The sequence below is a fragment of the Phaseolus vulgaris genome, chromosome 9, assembly GCF_000499845.2.
Source record: "Phaseolus vulgaris cultivar G19833 chromosome 9, P. vulgaris v2.0, whole genome shotgun sequence".
Taxonomy (NCBI): domain Eukaryota; kingdom Viridiplantae; phylum Streptophyta; class Magnoliopsida; order Fabales; family Fabaceae; genus Phaseolus; species Phaseolus vulgaris.
The window spans coordinates 16782000-16801668 of record NC_023751.2 but is presented as its reverse complement, the minus strand read 5'-3'; the positions used below and the strand labels follow the sequence as shown (position 1 = coordinate 16801668).

Below are 19669 nucleotides of genomic sequence, written 5' to 3'. Positions count from 1 at the left end.
CACAAACGTGTATACTGTCCAAGAGTGGTTATGCGTTAACACTATTCACTTTATAACTCAAAAAATTATTATTTTATCAAAATATAATATTTAATTATAAAGGCTGAATATATTTTTTAAATAGTGGGGTAAAAGAATCTTAATCTATTGCACAAAAACCGATCTTAACATCAGAAAAGTGCTGACAAGCAAAAACACCTTAAAGTAATAGACATAAAGTTCTTGATTCATGGAGAAGCCTATGGGACAAAGTGAAGATTTCACGCTACGTTACAGAATCATTTTGCTTAAAGCAGTTGTCAAAGTGATTGTTTATTGGGTTTTCGAAGTAATTGGTGCATGCTATTCTTAAAAAAAAAGGTAATTGAAAGTAACAGTTAACTTGTTATGAGAACACAACTATGCAGAATATCCACACAGAAAACCAGAAGTGTATTCCTGAAGCAAGTTTTTTTTTTTTTCCATCATTTCATTTACTATTAAGGTTAGAAATAAACCTATAATATGAAAAGTGTTATTATACAAGACTTTTAATCTTAATTTTAAGAACTTTGTGATGTTATATTAACATGTTTTCATGAACCTTTTTTAAATTATTAAATTTAAAACACTTAGATGGATATATTATTGAAAGAGTACAAAGTTCTTGTTCCCATTTGAGTGGTTATGTTTCGTCCAGCATTTTTGTGTAACCAGTGCCATACACTCTTCAATTCACTTCCACTCAACTCCTCCTGTTGTGTCTCTGGCAATGGAAAGCATCTCAGAAATGGAAAGTGTGATAGAAGAACCCCTTCTGAGCAAGCAGAGTTCCAATGCCAAGGGTGGCTTCAGAACCTTACCTTTCATCATAGGTAAAGAATTTTTTCTTCAGATGTGTGATAATGAATATGTGCTAATAGATGTTGTTCTTGTGGCAGCAAATGAGGCCTTTGAGAGACTGGCTAGCCTTGGGCTAATGCCTAACATGATATTGTACTTGACAAGAGAGTATGGCATGCAAACTGCAGGAGCCACCAATTTTCTCCTACTATGGTCTGCTGCCTCAAATTTCACCCCATTCATTGGTGCTGTCCTTGCAGACTCCTATGTGGGTCGATATTCCATGATTGCTTTTGGATCTGTAGCAAGCCTACTGGTAATTTTCTTTCCTTTCTCTTGCGATCAAAGTTTTAAATTGCAATCACGGTTGTAGTTTTGTCACGATATTGTCATTCCAATAAACTGAAGAGAAATGTGATTTCTATCAAGATGCAATTGTAATGGCTAAACTATAATTGCTGGTATTTTAAAAGCTTGCCTGTGATATAATGTTTGTCACTTTTCAGTCACTGATTTTGTCTTCGTTGCTTAACTTAGAATAGCTTTGTTTTCCTTTGTTAAATTTGTATGCCAGTGTCGGTGATGAACTACAATAATAATCAGTGGCCAGCACTATGGTGTACTGTGTGTGTATCTATAAAACCAGTAAATCAGAGCTGTTTTTTGGCCCTTGTTTGTGTTGGGGCTGTGCAGGGGATGGTTCTTCTATGGTTAACAACTTTGATTCCTTTGTCAAAGCCACTTTGTAACCAATTTACCGACAGCTGCCATAACTCTCCTACAACAATTCACCTTTTGATCTTGCATTCTTCTTTTGCCCTAATGTCCATTGGAGCTGGAGGCATAAGATCATCCTCCTTGGCCTTTGGTGTTGATCAGTTGAGTAAGAGTGACAGAGATGCAGGAATCCAAGAGAGCTACTTCAGCTGCTACTATGCTGCTGTTTCAATGGCATCATTGATAGGTTTAACTGTTGTTGTTTATATTCAAGATTACATGGGGTGGGCAGTGGGGTTTGGAATTCCCGTTATCCTAATGTTAATAGCAACTGTATCATTTTTCTTAGCTTCTCCATTTTATGTAATGGCGGAGGTTAAAAGGAACATGCTAAGTGGTATAGCACAGGTCCTTGTAGCCTCTTACAAAAATAGATCTCTCCAGTTATCCCATGAAACCGAGGATGGCACATACCACCTAGAGATGGGTTCCGATCTCCTAATGCCAACTGAAAAATTAAGGTATGTTTTGTTTCTTTTGTTCTGTTCAGTTTCACATTCTTTTGAATTTTTATTTTGTTCAGATTGTTATGATGTTCAACATTGTTATAAGCTAATAGTTATGATGTGCATCAAACTGAAACTCTGGCAATGGTCTAGTAAAATATTTTTGAGAGAAAAGGCTTAACAAAGCAGTAATTTTGTTTGGTAGGTTTCTGAACAAAGCATGCATAATTAGAAATCCCTTACAAGATTTAACAGCAGAGGGAAGAGCTAGGAAACCATGGAATCTTTGCACAGTAGACCAAGTGGAAGACGTGAAGGCACTAGTGAAGGTAGTTCCAATATGGTCAACAGGAATCATGATGGGTGTGAACATGAGTCAAGGTTCCTTTCTGGTACTAGAGGCATCCTCCATGGACCGCCACATCACTTCAAACTTTGAAATTCCTGCAGGCTCCTTTATGTCATTTATGATTGTATCTTTGGTACTCTGGGTTATAATCTATGACCGCATTTTAGTCCCTGTGGCATCAAAGATAAGAGGGTACCCGACAAGAATGGGAGCAAAGCAAAAAATAGGACTTGGTCTTTTAACTAGTTGCGCAGCAATTGCATCCCTTGCAATTGTAGAGAGCATCAGAAGAAAAATTGCTACTGAGGAAGGGTATTCTGATGAAGCAGAAGCTGTGGTGAAAATGTCTGCTTTGTGGCTTTTGCCTCGCCAAATCCTTAATGGATTGGCTGAGGGGTCAACTGTAATAGGAAACAATGAGTTTTTCCTCACTGAGCTACCTCGATCTATGTCTAGTCTTGCTTCCACTCTTAGTGGCCTTGGATCTTCTGTTGCAAATTTGGTAGCAAGTTTCATTCTGAGTGTTGTTGAGAGGGCTAGTGGAGGTGGAGGACATGAGAGTTGGGTTTCAAGCAACATAAACAAGGGTCACTATGACTACTACTATAGTTTAATCTGTGCTTTGTGTTTTCTAAATTATATATATTTTCTCTACTGTAGTAAATCTTATGGTCCTTGTAAGGATAGAAGAAAATAGAACTTTAGATCTTCTCATATGGTATTGTAATGATAGAGGAAAGTACCACTTTAGATGGATGGACACAGATGATTATAGCATTCCCATGAGAGTATTTGTTTCATGGATTCTTGATATTCTTGCAACTTTTCACAGTGATGTAGTGTTTGTTCTCTCAATCTAATGCATATGAACAACTTTATACTGAAAGAAATTGACGTAAGAGAGAATTAAGACTACCTAATACAGAAGAGGATCCAATTTTGTGCATTTTTCCTGGGGAACAAGAAACCGAGAGATAATATGTCAGAATCTTTACTCCCCAACAGATTTGAGATAACTAAAATCTAACTGTCTAACAATAAATTGTTTTTATAGTTTCATTAAGATTGAAGAAATATATATATATATATATATATATATATATATATATTTATTTATTTATTTATCAACAAGTGATTTTTTTTAGAAGTTACCGAAATAAATAAGTTTGCATTGGATTTAAAATTTATATCCATTTTAACTCTATCTATTTTATCTAGATCAAATTTATATGATTTTTTTTTAAATCCATTTAAATTGGATTAAATTCACTTTATTAATTAGATTAAATCTACTTTGTCAATTACATTAAATGCATTTTGATATGGACAAAAACTAACTTGGCTCGAACTAGGCCCAAGCCGACTCAATCTGGACGTGGACCAACTCGGCTTGACATTGGTTCGGGTCCGCTTGGCTTGACATCGACCTAGGCCCGGACGACTTGATAGTAGCTCGGGACCGGACGAATCGACATCGGCCCGAGCTCGGACGACTCGACATCGCCCGGGCCTAGACGACTTGACATCGGCTCAGGCTAAGACGACTCGATATCGGCCCGGGACAGACGACTTGACATTGGTCAGGGCTCAGACAACTCAACATCGGCCCAGGCCCAAATGACTCGACATCGACCCGGCCCAGACAACTCGACATAGACCCGGGTCCGCTCGGCTCGACATAGACCCGGACCTGCTCGACATCGGCCCGGGCCCATTCGACATCGGCCCAGACCCGTTCGACATTGGCCCGAGTTCGTTCGACATCGGCTCGGGCCCACTCGGCTTGACATCGACACGGGCCCGCTCGGCTCGACATCAACCCAGGCCCACTCGGCTCGACATCGGCACAGGCTCGCTCGACATCGACATCGACCCGGGACCGCTCGACTCGACATTGGCCCGGGCCCGGACGACTCAACATCGGCCCGAGCTCGGACGACTCGACATCAGCCTGGGCCCGGACGACTCAACATCGACCTAGACCCGGACGACTCGACATCAGCCCGGGCTTGCTTGGCTCAACATCAACCCGAGCCCGCTTGGCTCAATAACGGCATTAGCCGTTCGGCTCGACATCGGTATGTGCCCGCTCGGCTCTATATCAACCTTGGCCAGGTCGTTTGTATATCAGCCCATACCCGCTCGACTCGATATCGGACCTGAAAGACTCAGCTTCACATGGGCTTGAACCGACTAGACTAGACATTGGCATGGGCCAACTCGACTCAATATCGGCCCTGGTCGACTCGGATCAATATCGACCACTCAACTCGACTTGGCAGAGGGTTGACTCGGCTCGACTTTGACCCAGAATAATTTTGGTCACTCAACTCAATTGAATGGATTGAATTTAAAGTTCAAAAATATAAATATAAATTTTAAATAAATCCATTTAAATGAATTAAAATTAATATAGATTGATAATTATGGATTGAATTTTGTAATTTAGATTTTTTTAACACCTTAATTTACACAAATTTATAAGTCATGTTTTAAAAACACAATTTTACATGACTTTTGCATTCAAGACGAATTTGTGATTAAAAGACAATTTTTGTATTTAAATAGAAGTAATGTCTTTAACTTTTTTTTTATTTGTTCTGTTTTGAATGAATGAAGTGGTATTTAAGGCATTCAGCTTCATTTTTTTTAATTTTTTATTATTAAAATTTGTTTTTTTTTTATTTCATATAAACATATTTTTTATTTTAAAAGTTTTTTTATTTCAGATGAACATAATTTTGTTTTAAATTTTTTTTAAATATTTGATTGATAAATTTAAACATTAAAATATTATCACTTTTTCTCAAAATATTCACAAATATATGTATATATAATAATAAGAATCACATATATGAATTTTAATAATCAAATTATCCAACATATTAAATTAAAAACAAAATTAAAATTAAAAAAATTAATTTACTAATCAAATTATTAAAAAATATCTCAAAATAAAAATTTCAAAATTTAAAAAAAGTTATTAATCAAATTAATAATAAAGCCATTTTAAAATAAAAATATGTTTATATAAAGTTTAAAAAGAATAGAAATAAATTTAAAATAAAAGAGAAGTCCTAATATATATACGACTTTTATAAATAAATAAAGAAATAAAAAATAAAAAGTGAAATTATTGACGCAACTTTTATAAAATAAACAATTAAAAATCATATTTTTAAAACAAAATTCTTTTTCGTTACATTGTGAACGACTTCTTTATTTTAAAGTCGGCATTTCCAAGACACGGTGTATTTATTTGTATAATTTTTTTAAAAGAAAATCATTTTAAATTAAAATTAAAATTACATCCATTTAATGAAAAAGCTACTAAAGGAGGAGCCCAATTAACACAATATTAAATATACTATTTTCAGCATACTTTTGTAGTATGAACAAAAAGAGAGAGAAAAAACAACAACAAAAAACCTAGGCTCGAAACCAACAATCTTGTAGTTTTATATTATTATTAATTAAAAGTTATTAAATAACAAATTTAGAGACTTTCAATTTATTTAACGCATTTTACTTATATTATATAATTTTCGATAAATTTTAATCAATAATTAAGAATATTTTAAAAAACCTATTCAAGAATTTATTATTAATATTTTTTAATATATGAAAGAGTATAATTTAAAAGTTATACAATCATCAATTAGTCAATGATCATAACTAAATTAATATTGTTCATCTCAATATATTTAATAATTTAAATATGTATGTATTTTTTTTATATAAATTTTTTTATATTAACGATCAGTGACATTTCAATTAACACAACAATAATAATCTGTCATGAAAAAAATATTATTGTTAAAAAAAAATATGTATTAATGTATTTTAAACAATAAAAAAATATTAATTTAAACATAAATATTATAATTTATATTAGTGTAAAATTATCTAATACACAACGTGTTTTAGTAACTTTATTAGTACAACACTTTAAAAAGTGAACTATTATTAATAAAAGTTGTAACATTTTTTAAATTAATTTAAATTTTTAACAATTGTTCTATTTGAACCATTGTTCTATATAACTTTTAATGATGTTCATATTAAAATTGTCATTACATTTACATTATTTTTTATTATATAGTAATTATGTTGTTTTTAAATAAGGACTTATTGGTATTGTGAGTTGTTGTGTTTTTTTATGACCTTCAGCAAGTATTGCTGGTTTGGATAGGACTTACATCAATAAATATATATATATATATATATATATATATATATATATATATATATTGTAAGTATTGGTTGAACATTTAGATAAACTTACTACACTTTTTTTATAAGGTTTGAAACAAGTTAAGTATTTAATATTTATTTATTTTATTAATTCTTTATCAATAAAAAGAATATAATTTGCTTTGGTTTGGTAGACCAAAATAAAGGGACACATATTTGCTTCGGTATTTTTTTTTAACACTGCTTTTTGATTATTTATTTTTTAAGCACAATTTTCATATCTTATTCTTCTTCTTTTAATAAAAGAAAATTTTTGTTTTATAAAACTAAACCCCTGGATTGTCTTTTTGTGAAATATACATGTAAATTTAGAAAAAGAAATGCTACCGTTTTATACTCATTTGTTGACTTTTCTATATTTTTTCATGATAAAAAATAAATAAAAATATTAATGTTAAAAAACTACAAATAAATATGGATAACTATTTGGAAAAAATCACATGAGCAATTGATTAATATTTAGAATAATTGATATTTCATATTTTATAATTTCTTATTTTTACTGTCACTTTTTTTTAATTTTATCTTTATATTTTTATTTTATTTTATGAGTAGTTTTAATTTTATATTTATAATATAATATAATGATAATGACATTTTTATTTATTTATAATGTATTATAAAAATGTCCGAATAATAATATTTTTTAATTTTAATATCAAATATAAATATATATAAATAAAAAAATACGGATACATACAGGTTATATAAAGTTACTTTAATTATTGTTATATAATGATGTTATAGATATCAAATATTCATGAACTTTATCACAACTAATCTCCTTTCATTTATTACTAAAAAAAGTCTTTCAAATGTGATGAAGAGATTATTTTATTGGTTAAAGTTGAATGGCCAAGGATTCTTATTATTGGGAAACAACCTAAGCTGAAGTTGGTTGTGACATGTGCAACTTGCAGTTGATAATAGAACTGCGAAACTAGATGGACCACCACTAAGAGTGGAGCGACAAGAGCTTAACGAACTCAATGACGACGCTGACAGCATTAGTGGCGGCGATGGACAAGAACGTATCAGCTTCGTTGGCTCCGGCGGAGCCACCACCGGCCAAGTCGGAGACAGCTCTAATAGCAATGAAGGGTAGCCTCTGTTGATGGCATACAAGAGCCACGGATGCAGTTTCCATGTCCACTGGACTCGCTTCAAATTTGTTGTACATGAATGTTCTGTATGCTGAATTGTCAACGTAGATGCTTTGGCTAATTCCTCTCTTCACAAACTCCACCTTCGGTATTGAGGTTAAGCATGTCGTCGAGTTTATGCATCTCTCAAGCTCCAAGTCCTGATCACAATTACTATTTTCTAACTGACTGACGTATGTAAATACCCATATTTAACCACGTTACATACAAATATGTATCCGTATGTAAAAATTCAAAACTGATTTTATATATGAATTCTGATCCATATGTAAAAAATCGTATGTAATGTTTACGTTACAAATCAAGATCTGTATGAAAATTTGTATGTAATGTTTATTTTATACACTCATCTGGATCTATATGTAAAAATTCATAGATGATTCACGTTTTTGTGTAGAATATTAGAGTTTAGGGTGATTTACCTGCAATTTTTTAGCAATGTGGTAGTAGTTGGGATCAATTGGAACCCAGAAGGCATGTTGCCTTTCTTCCGGAATGCCATCAACGGGAAAGATTTCCTCTGGTTGGAACCATATATTGTTTAGCTGGTTGTCAGCTGAAATGTCTGCACTTACGTTTGAGGTGAAATCTGCAAAATTCAAGAACCCTATATTTCTGGTGTAGTCTCCATTGTTTTCCAAGGGTAATTTATCATCAGGTCCTAGTCCATATCTCTGCTCAACACCCAAATCATTCATTAATCTTCACGTTCATTCACTTAATTGCAAAATCATATTCAAAACGGCACTATCTACCAATTTTAAAAACATTTATTGTTTACCACTTCATGTTCCATTTCTTTCCAAAATTTCATTTTTCCAAGCCCCAAAGGTTATCGAGTTCACAAAGCCAGCTGTAAGAGAATCTATTCCAACTTCTCCAAGTAGAATAAAAGGCATCAGTTATCTTCCCTTATATATATACTTCTACACACACTTTTATATATATTTCTTTCTTTTATCTCATTTTTTTTTATCTCTTTTATCTTTGTTTATCACACCACCTACCAAGTTTTCATTTTCTTTCTTTTGAAAATATAAACATCTTTTTCATTTTGAACGAGTCAAAGTAAAAGCGTGGTCCTCAAGAATAATAGAATAATAAGAACAATAAAAAATACATTAGTTATCTTCCCTTATATATATACTTCACAAATCAAATCAAAATCATAATTTTTTTTTATGTGATTGATTTGAATATAAATATATATAATAAAAATAAATTTATAATTTATAAAAAAATATTAAAATAATAATATTAAAAATTATAATGTGATTATAAAAATAATTAAAATTGTCAATATATCATTATTCTATAGTTTGTACACACTTTTATATATATTTCTTTCTTTTATCTCATTTTAACTTTATTTTTTTTATCTCTTTTATCTTTGTATCACATCACCTTTCATTTTATTTCTTTTGAAAATATAAACATCCTTTTCATTTTGAATGAGTATAGACTGAAAGTGTGCTCCTCAAGAATAATAGAATAATAAAAATAATGAAAAAGGAAGAATTACAATAAGGACTATCCTAAAAAATAATAGAATAATAAGAATAATGAAAGAAAAAGGAAGAATTACGAGATGGACTAACATGTTAAGTGAATAAAGACTTGGAAAGAATTAACAACTTTACTCATAAATAAATATAACAATAAAACTTTAATACTATATTAACTACGTTATAAAATAGAATTGAGATGAAAAATATTTTTTTTTCAGTTGATTTTTTCTTAGATGGTGTGAATATATATAAACAATACATTCATTTTAAAACTGACAAAGAGATGAAATAAAATCAATAAAATTAGAATAAAGAAACAAAATAAAAGTTAAAGAAATGTAGAAATAAAAACAACTTAAAGATAATTGATATATTAGCTTTCTTGTATAAATCTTGTATACTTATCTTTTATATATATATATATATATACCTGCCAACTCCAAAGTCCTAGATGAGCCCAGTGTTGGGGAATGGTTACATCTCCAACATGCAAGGAAGGGTTTGCATTTCCAGCAATGCCGTAATGAACCACTCCTTCTATTGCGAAGAAACTCAGCAGAAGCTGAGTTGTTATGGCTGCATTTATCTGCATATTTCAGTAACCAAAAACAAATTCCAAGTAAATTAATACGCCATAGAAACATAGAGGAAAAAAGATGAACCCAAAATAAAAAGGAAAACGAAGCCATACAATGCTCAACCCTGTCATCACCAGTATTACAGGCTTCTCACCAATGGCTCCAAACCGAAATCTCCTTCCTTCATCAATTATTAGCCATAAAAGGTTTAAAATAACTATTTCATAGATGAGAGTGAAACCCTAAGTTATAATAATATTTTGTATGAATACTGCATACATATGCATATATATTAGAGAAAGGTTAATTTAAGTCTCACTAAATTTCATAAAACCGATTCATAGATAAAATTTGTATCACTTATATACAATAAAATACTCTAATTTTTAATCAATTTGGAATCTTCAACAATATACCTACAATATACCTGCTAAGTCTATTATGGTGTCACTGGCTGTGTAGGCTGGGTTCTGAAGAAGAGGGTGAAGTTCAAAAGTAATTGGTATGACTAAACCTAGATAAGGCCCCTCTTGGTTAGCTTCTGCAATTTTTCTCTGCAACTCAGATGTCAAAGCACAACTTACAAAAGCATGTTGAGCAATATTAAAGCACAAAAATGCCGCCAGAAACATGTACACGACTCTACCACCACCTTCCATCTTTATCCCTGGTTTCCGAGCAGGAACTATTGAAGATGTGAAATAAGAGAAGAGAGTGTTCCGTTTTATAGAAACAAAGGCCTCAATCATCACTATCAAATGAAGAAAAGTATAAACACAGTAAGGACAAGCATAATTATGCAGCCCTAAACGTAACTTCAAAAAAATCTATTACAAATTGAACTTTTTATTCTTAATTAATCATCCCACTTTTACTAAAGATTATTTTAATTAGTCATTAACATATTTAAAACATACACGTATCTCTGAAGCTGAGTCAAATTAACAACACGTATAACAGATTCAAAAGCATTTTTAACTAACAGATATCTTATAATGTTTTTCTGCTAAGGGAAATAAGTTGTAAGATTTAAAAAATAAAACCAAATTATGGATAAGGAAAAAGAAATATATATACTATAAGAAAATAATTATAAAAAAATAATTAGATAGAAACCAATTTTAGATAAAAATAATAATTAATTACTATATTAATTAAATTAGATACTATTTTATAACTAACAAAATTATTGGTTTTTAAATTAATTTTTATTATTAATAAATAGTTTTTAAATTAATATCTAATTAGCTACTAAGATTTTTTCTACTAAATTTAAAATCTATATAATTAATTGTTAAAACTTTGATAAATAATTAAATATTAATTTAAAAAATATTTATCAATAATAAAAACTAATTGAGATATTAATAATTTTTTTAACCTCTAAAATAATATCAAATTTAGTTAATATAACAACTAATTATTTTTAATCTCTAAAATTAATTTTTATTGAATGATTTTTTAGTATATATATATATATATATATATATATATATATATTCTTCTCCGTTTTAAAAATCAGTATCATTTAAGAAACTAAACATGTTAACATAACATAAAGTTTAGATAAAAAGATATGAATAAAAAGAAAAGTATAAGTTATCAGAATAAAAAATATATTTTTTATCATTCATGAACTAAATAAAATATTAATTAAAATGTGTAAGTTTTAAAACATCATTACAATAAAATAAAAGTTGTAAAAAAAGTTTAAATTAATATGATACAATAAATCTGCAAAAACAAATTAAAAACTTATAAATTGACCATATACATGAGGAGCTCGCAGACCCTATCATAAATGTAACAGTTATACTTACCTAAACATATCTAATCTAATTAGGTGGTCATTATTGTGCCACCAATTTTCAAAACTAATACAAATTAAAAGAATATAATAATTAAAATTTTAAAATTAATTTCAAATACAATAAAAACTCTGTATTGCTCTCAATTAAAAACTATTTTTGCAACCCGATTTCCTCGAAATGAAGTCAGTGGGGTCTGTAGGGTACTTTGTAATTGTCCTTTTGTCCTTTCTTAACTAGAGTTATTTTTTTATAATATTTTTAAAAAATTTATTACATTACTATTCTATTTCAAATTTCAATATATTGTCAGTTTTAATAGTAAAAAAAAGTTTAAAAAATGCAAGTAAAAATAATTTTTCTTTCATTTTTGAGTGACCGAAGGTCAATTCAACACTATTGTAATGGGTAACGTAAAACAAATAAATTATTATAATAAATATAGTTTTTTATCATCTCAATTTTTTTATATCCTTATTAATTTTATCATACCTATCATTTCCTTTTATTGTTTTGTTACTTTTTCCTCCTTCTTTTAATTCTTACCCTTTATACATAAAAATGAAAATTATTGAAAAGGAAATAAACAAGAAATCTCATATTGAATAAGCAAGATAAACATTATAAATTAATTCTTTAAAATTTTCTATTAACTATAGTACTGTTATAAGAGAAAAAAAACCAGAAGACAATTACTATTGAACTTATTGTGGTTAGATATTTCTAAATTAATTCAGGCAAGACATTAAATTGATATAAAAAAATATCAATGGACGGAATTAATCTAAAAAAAAATATTTTTATTTTATTTTATTTTAATAAATAGAGTTAATTTTCTTTTATTTTTTTAGTTTTGCAAACTTGATAGTAAGCTACCCGTTTGATATGTGCCTATTTAATATATATATCATTATGAATAAAGCACAATTTTTTTTCACAAATTTATTATTATTCATGTTATTGTAAATCCATTTTATAATAAATAAAATGAAAATAAAAGGATAAAAATTAGCGGATAGAGAAAAAGGAATTAAAAAATATATTACACAACCATGATAAGTCTTAAATATTTTTAAAAAAATGAGACTCTTGTAATTTGAAAGATATAAATTATTTATGAGATTTTTGAGTTAATTCAAAATAGCATTTGTCCCTATTATATGTTATTGTAATTATGTCACTATCCCTTTAGGGTTACTGATACGTACATGGAGTGTTTATTAGATTTTAATATATAGAATTAATGTTAAATCTATCAAAAACTTATTTAAACTTCAATTGTGATTTTTGAGATTTAAGAAAATATAGCATTTAGTATGAGGTTGAAAACCCAAAAAAATACAAGAGACAATACGAGTATCAAACTTTTTTTCTATTAGCAGCGATAATGCTAGAATAACATAGACATCCAAAAACATGAAGGACAGATAAATCATAAAATTTAGCATGCAATTTTTCATAAGGAGATTTGTTGTCTAATAAAGGAGTTGGTGTGCAGTTTATAAAAAAAAAATAGCATGTAAAGCAGCAAAATTCCAAAATAAAGAAGACAAGTTTGCTTTAAAAATAAGAGCACGATTAACATTTAAGATATGTTGATGTTTTCTTTCAGTAATACCATTTTGTTTAGATGTCTCAACACAAGTAGTTTGATGAATAATTCCTTTAGAAGAAAAAAATTCATGGCAAATTCTGTCTCGTTATCAGAAATATGACTTTTGGTTCTTATCAGTAGTACCGTAAGAAGAAGCAACAATTTTGAAAGCAGAATTACAAAAAACAGCAAAATCAAGAATATACAATCCATACTGTTTGGTAACATTGTTCTCTATATCACATTTATTTGAAGAGAGAATTAATTTGTAATCAAAATCTGAAGTAATTTTCGAGACAAATATCAAATTAAAAGCAAACCTTGGTACATACAGAACATTGCTAAGGTAAATTTTTTATTAAAGACAACAGTGCTAGAATAATCAGTCAGAACATGATGACCATTCGACAAATTTATAAGAAAAAATTTAATAGGTTTATATAAGGAAAAATTTGATAAGGAAACACATACATGATCAATGACTCCTGAATCTAGAATCCAACAAGTTTTCATGCTTGGAAAATTAGTTTTGATGGAAAGATTACCTGTTGAAGGTTGATCAGTCACTTGGTGAGTTGAATGTGTGGAGAAAGATCCCACTTGATTCACTTGTGCTGGATTAACCGCATTGTTGTTATTAGTACTGCTTCTACTTTGCTTGAAAATGCCCGAAAGAATCTAGTACTGCAGAGGAGTGAGGTTAATGTTGCCATCTTCTTGTTTTTGACATTTTTCATAAGAAACATCATCAATAGACATAATACTATTAATCTGACTATAATACTATTAATCTGATTGGGTTTTCCACCATTGGAAAATTTATATCCAGGAGGATAACCATGCTTCTAGTAGCAATTCTCAATAGTATGCCCATTCATACCAGAGTGAGTGCAGATCTTCTTATTATTGTTATATTTGTATGTCCTATTGTCTTTATTGGGATAACCATTTTTCTGAAAACAAACATTTTATGTGTGACCAATCTTACCACAAAAGTTACAAGAAGTAGAAGCAAAACTCGAATTGCGATTAACACTAATATTACTAACAACACTGCTAATATTGGTAACCAATGTATTACTAACCAATTGATGTTCTTGTTGTACCACCAGAGAACAAATCTTCAATATGGGAGTAATAAGCTCCATCAAAAGAACGTGAGACTTGATGTATGATATTGTTCATTTAACCCACGAAGGAACTGTGTTGCCTAATCTTCAAGGTTTCTCTTATTAATAAGAGTCATAACAACACAATAACAAAAGCATTTTGTCTTACAGACACAAGTTAGGTTAGGTCTAAAATTTTCAATTTCATCCCAAATAATACAAAGCTTAGTAAAATAATTGGTAACATATTGATCTCCCTAACATAGGGTAGAAACTTCCATTTGTAGATCAAAAACTCTAGAAAGATTACCTGGAAAATATCTAGTTTTAAGGTCATTCCCTACATCAATAGCTAAATCCATCCAAATGATGTTCTTCCTTATTGTAACAGAGACAGAGTGTACTAACCATGACACTACCATGTTATTACAGCGATTCCATGCCGCAAAAGTAGGGTGATCCTTCGTTGGGAAAGGATGTGTGCTAAGAACAAATTCTATTTTGTTTTTCGCACTCAAAGTCGTCATGATTGATATATATATATTGATATATATATATATATATATATATATATATATATATATATATAAGAAGATAGTAAGAAAAATGGAGATGTTTTTATTCTCTTGTGTGTATTTACATAACTTCATGTACAGGAAACATATACAATTGTATGGAGACTTTCTCTTTCCAAATTATAAGCTAATAATGTAGGGATCCAGTAATCATGAGATTCTATCATTATTAAATTAATTGCATATAATTGCGTACAATATCGTACAATAATTACATACAACAATTGCGTATAATTTGACAATTATTATTTCCTTAATACTTCCCGGTCAAATTGGTAGGTGAAGATCATGAACCCCCAACTTGTGTCGTATCGTCAAAAAATGTTCTTTGTCCACTGCCTTTGTAAAAATATATACGAGCTGGTATTGTGTCGGTACATATGAATGACTGATTATCCCAACTTCTAATTTTTCTTGCACAATGTGGCAGTCTATCTCAATGTGTTTTGTGCATTCATAAAATATTAGGTTTGTTGCTATATGTAATGCTGCTTGATTGTCACAAAAAAGTTGAGCTTACATGATACCTTTAAGTCCTGCAACAGATATCACAACCAAACGATCTCCAAACAAGTATTGACTATCGTGTGGTATTTTGCTTCCGTAGATGATCTTGATACGTTTGTCTGTTTTTTTTACTTCCACGAGATAATAGAAGAACTAAGAAAAATGCAATACCCAGATATTGATCTTCGAGTTGTCTGACAACCTCCACAGTCTGAGTCGCAATAAGCTGTCAATGTCAAATTGTTCTCGGATGGCAATAGCAATCTTGTCCCGGTGATCCTTTGATGTACTTTAGAGCTCGAATTGTGACATCCCAATGAGGTTTCCGTGGAGCCTGTATATATTGACTTAGGGTCCGAACCAAAAAATACTATGTCAAACCGAGTAACCGTGAGGTATATCAGTCGTCCCACAAGTCGCCTGTATTTGACTGGATTCTTTAATAACTCTCAATCGTCTGGTGTGAGTTTTAGGTATTGCTCCATTGGAAATATGTCTAGACGAGCACCTGTAAGTCTTGTATCCTGCAAAATATCAAGTGCATATTTTCTTTGTGACATGTAAATACCAGCTTTACAATGAGAAAATTCAATTCCTAGAAATTTTTTTAAGTCTCCAAGATCTTTAATGTGAAATTGTTGTAATAGACAGTTTTTAACACGCTGAATTTTTGTCAAATCAAAAGAATATCGTCCACATAAATCAAAAGGACAATGTAAATGATGAGTTACTTTGCCTTGTGAATAGAGAGTAGTTCGTATTGGACTATTGAAATCCTGCAGATTTAATACCTGAGAAAATGTTGAAAACCATGTCCGAGATGCCTGTTTTGAGACCATAAAGGGATTTGTTGAGTCGACATACAATGTTCTCCTCCCGTCAATTATGCCCGGGTGGCAAGTCCATGTAAATAATTTCGTGCAATTTGCCATGTAAGAAGGCATTTTGCACATCTAGCTGGTGAATAAACCAATTTTTGCCTGCTGCAATGGTGAGCAGACACCTCAAAGTTGTTAATTTCGTCGTTGGTGAAAAAGTTTCACAATAGTCGACACCTTCAATCTGAGTGTACCCTTTTGCGACAAGATGAGTCTTATATCTGTCGACGCTGTCATCTGAGTTGTACTTTATTTTATAGACCCATTTGCATTCGATGGGTTTCTGCCCGACGGGTAACGATGTCAAGGTCCACGTTTGATTTAGCTGCAAGGCGAAAAGCTCTTCGTTCATTGCTTTTTGCCAATTTGGATCAAGGATAGCTTGAGCATAAATGTGAGGTTTTTTGGTGGCTATGAAGAAAATCGTGAATTAGAAAGAAAATTATGCATAGGATATCTGGATCCATTTGGCCGGTCTTGGGCAGTGATCGAATGATTGGCTTGGGATCCCGTTACGTAGTCTTGAAGCCAGGAAGGTGGGGTTGATGTGTGACTGGATCCTCGAACAGGAAGGTCGATTAGAGAAGGTTCAGTAATGGTGCCAGACTTTCTGGCATAGGAGAAGAAGGTTGGTCTACTGAAGGTTCAGGTGCATTGTGACGAGTAGGAGAAGAAGGTTGATCGAGTGAATGTTGGACAGGAGTGGGTAAGTCAATGTCAATAGCGGGCAAAATACCTTGTAATGGAGGTAAGGATTGTAGTTTGGACTGTTAGCAGAATGGGAAAACACTTTCATGGAAGATGACATCCGACTTGTAAAAAAAGTGTTTGCATCTATATCAAATAATTTGTATCTTTTTTTATTGAGAGGATAACCAATGAAGATGCATTGAAAAGCGTGCGGATCAAATTTTTGCTTAGGTGATACAAGAGTTGCATAACAAAGGCAACCAAAAGTTTTCCAAGATGAGTTGGGGTTTTATGAGGACCCCAAATGTCACAATGCAATAGATTAAATGGAGAATGAGATTTTATTGTGCTTAAAGGAGAGGGTAGCTTGTGTGTTTAGCTTTGGGACAAATACTACAATTATTATGAATGAGAATGAGATTTTTACTGATAGGTAATAATGAAGATGCAAGTTGTAGATGCGCCGGAGAAGGATGTCTGAGGCGCTTGTGCCATAAATCAGGATCGATCAAAATTTGAGATGCGTGGGTTTGGTTTGGAAGAGGGGACATGTATAAGCCTGCGTGTTATTTACCCGAGTCAATCATCCTCCCGTAGCCAAGTACTTCAAAACGCAACCATGTGGAGTAAAAACGACACAACAATTTAATGAACTGGTTATCTTAGTAACGGACATGAGATTTAAATTAAAATAAGGAACGCAAATAACATCTTTGAGAGTGATATTGTCATTGAATTTAATTGTGCCCGTAGATGAGATGGGCGCGATTGAGCCTTGGATAAATTAACATTTGGAATAAATGATGATGAAGTGTGTGTGAAAAATTGTGAAACAGATGCAATGTGATTGGTTGTTCCGCTATCCAAAATTCATGTTTTCGTAAAAGCAGAATTGATAGACGAGTTATTGACAAGCAGACCTGCAGCGATTATAAACGTGTCACTTTTACCATTATTGTTGAGCGAGTAAATAGTCTTTCTGAATTTGATCGGCAGTGAAGCTTGTACCAAGTTTTCATCGAACTTGTTACTGGTACTTAATAAGATCGGTGTTCTTATACCATATAAGAAAATTAGATAAGAAGATAGTAAAAAAAATGAAGATGTCTTTATTCTCTTGTGTGTATTTACATAATTCCATATACAACTAAATATATACAAGTGTATGAAAAAATTTTCTCTTCAAATTATAAAGTAATTATTAAGCTTTTTCTTTTTTTGAGTTATTGTTGACTTTTTCTTACGAAAGATAGAGAAGAAGAAGAAAATAGAAATAGAGAAAGAAACAAATATAATTATTAAGCTAGAAATGTTGAGTAAAATGTTTTCAATCAAGTTATGAGTTTCTAAAATAACAAAATTTAAAAAAACCAACAATATAGTGAGTAAAATGTTCTTTATCAACTTTTGAATTGCTAAAGTAACAAATATTTTGAAAAGAATAAAAAAAAAAGTGTGTTTAAAGAAGTGGTCAACAGTGTTTTGAGAAAAGTTTTGTATTTATTGTAATTTGTAACATTTTAGATAAGATTAATTACATGTAAACAACAAGAGAAGAATATTTCCGAAGTGAACCTTCCCAATGTCATTATCATGAAAGAGACCACTACCAAATCTTATTAGCAGTAAGCAAATTGAATTCAAACACTGGTGGTGCATGTATAACCTTATCCATTCAATCACACCACCTTTCTCAACTAGTAAACAATATAGAGAGGAGACATGAGGTAAAACAAACAAAAATATTATTATGAAGTGTAATTTAAACCTAACTCAACCCCACGAAAAATTCATATTAATAACAAAACTTTCTTAAATTTATTAGAAAGTTCATACAAAATTTTAAACTTAATTAAATGATATTTTTAATATCAAGTTATTATTATAAATATTTGTTTAAAATTATGTTTTTCATTATTTTTGTCTAAATATTCTATTATTTCATTTTGCCATAGGATAATTTTTTATTTTGCTTTATATATTCTTCATTTGATTTTACCATGTAACTATCATTTTTGTCTTCTTGTCTTCAACTTGCCATCAATTTGTTCTTACCTATTTCAATATCCAACTTATTCATTAACTCACTATTTAAAGTGAAAATGAGCAAGTTAATAAGTTAAAGAAGACTGGAGGAAGAATAAGTTAATATAGCGTATTAAGTACAAAAATCAAACAAGTTACACCTGACAAAAATAAGTAATATTTTAAACATGAGAATTTTTAATATAGACTTGACTAAAATACCTACTATACATTCAAAATTTAATTAAGTTCAAATTTTAATATATAATGCAAATTATTTTGTTTTGTATATGAAAAAGAGCTTAATGTATCTTGAAATTTTTTCAAAGAAAAGATACAAATAAGTTATTCATTTTGTTATTAGTATCGTTAGAGATTCAGTAAATTAACGTTGACGGTTGGGTGTAATTCAGTTTTTCGTTAAAAAGTGACTATATAGGGACATTAGCTTTTCTGGTGCATATTTTGACATTAGAGTAAATAAGTAATCAACAGCATATAAAACTTCAGTTCATAAAATCAATATAAGAATCGTTATTATATAATTTCTTATATCTATACCTCCATACACAGATGTAAGAGACAC

General features: G+C 30.5%; 2 protein-coding genes across 3 annotated transcripts; one reads left to right on the top strand and one right to left on the bottom strand.

The window, feature by feature from the left end:
- The first annotated feature begins 322 nt into the window (after window positions 1-322).
- On the top strand, window positions 323-3205 carry LOC137822939 (protein NRT1/ PTR FAMILY 1.2). Of its 2 annotated transcripts, none has more exons than XM_068627966.1 (4): window positions 323-854; window positions 921-1138; window positions 1516-2060; window positions 2251-3205. In XM_068627966.1, exons 1-4 carry the CDS (start codon window positions 752-754, stop codon window positions 3089-3091), a joined length of 1707 nt encoding a protein of 568 aa, XP_068484067.1. In that variant the 5' UTR covers window positions 323-751; the 3' UTR covers window positions 3092-3205. The 2 variants fall into 2 exon arrangements, with proteins under 2 accessions (XP_068484067.1, XP_068484068.1); XM_068627967.1 differs by having other exon boundaries at window positions 575-854; window positions 1397-2060.
- Window positions 3206-7414: 4209 nt separating this feature from the next.
- On the bottom strand, window positions 7415-10684 carry LOC137822947 (bark storage protein A-like). The gene is made up of 5 exons (XM_068627982.1): window positions 10325-10684; window positions 10011-10078; window positions 9750-9905; window positions 8234-8485; window positions 7415-7951 (listed from the first exon to the last, which is right to left on the bottom strand). The coding sequence occupies exons 1-5, from the start codon at window positions 10644-10646 to the stop codon at window positions 7604-7606; spliced, it is 1146 nt and encodes a 381-aa protein (XP_068484083.1). The 5' UTR covers window positions 10647-10684; the 3' UTR covers window positions 7415-7603.
- Window positions 10685-19669: the final 8985 nt, after the last annotated feature.

Coding starts and splice junctions, on each gene's coding strand:
- LOC137822939 (XM_068627966.1), top strand. CDS start 752: ATGGAAAGCATCTCAGAAATGGAAAGTGTGATAGAAGAACCCCTTCTG. Junction 1,139..1,515: donor GATCTGTAGCAAGCCTACTG/GTAATTTTCTTT, acceptor GGGGCTGTGCAG/GGGATGGTTCTTCTATGGTT. Junction 2,061..2,250: donor ATGCCAACTGAAAAATTAAG/GTATGTTTTGTT, acceptor TTTGTTTGGTAG/GTTTCTGAACAAAGCATGCA.
- LOC137822947 (XM_068627982.1), bottom strand. CDS start 10,646: ATGATTGAGGCCTTTGTTTCTATAAAACGGAACACTCTCTTCTCTTAT. Junction 10,079..10,324: donor CACCATAATAGACTTAGCAG/GTATATTGTAGG, acceptor TAATTGATGAAG/GAAGGAGATTTCGGTTTGGA. Junction 9,906..10,010: donor TGATGACAGGGTTGAGCATT/GTATGGCTTCGT, acceptor TGAAATATGCAG/ATAAATGCAGCCATAACAAC.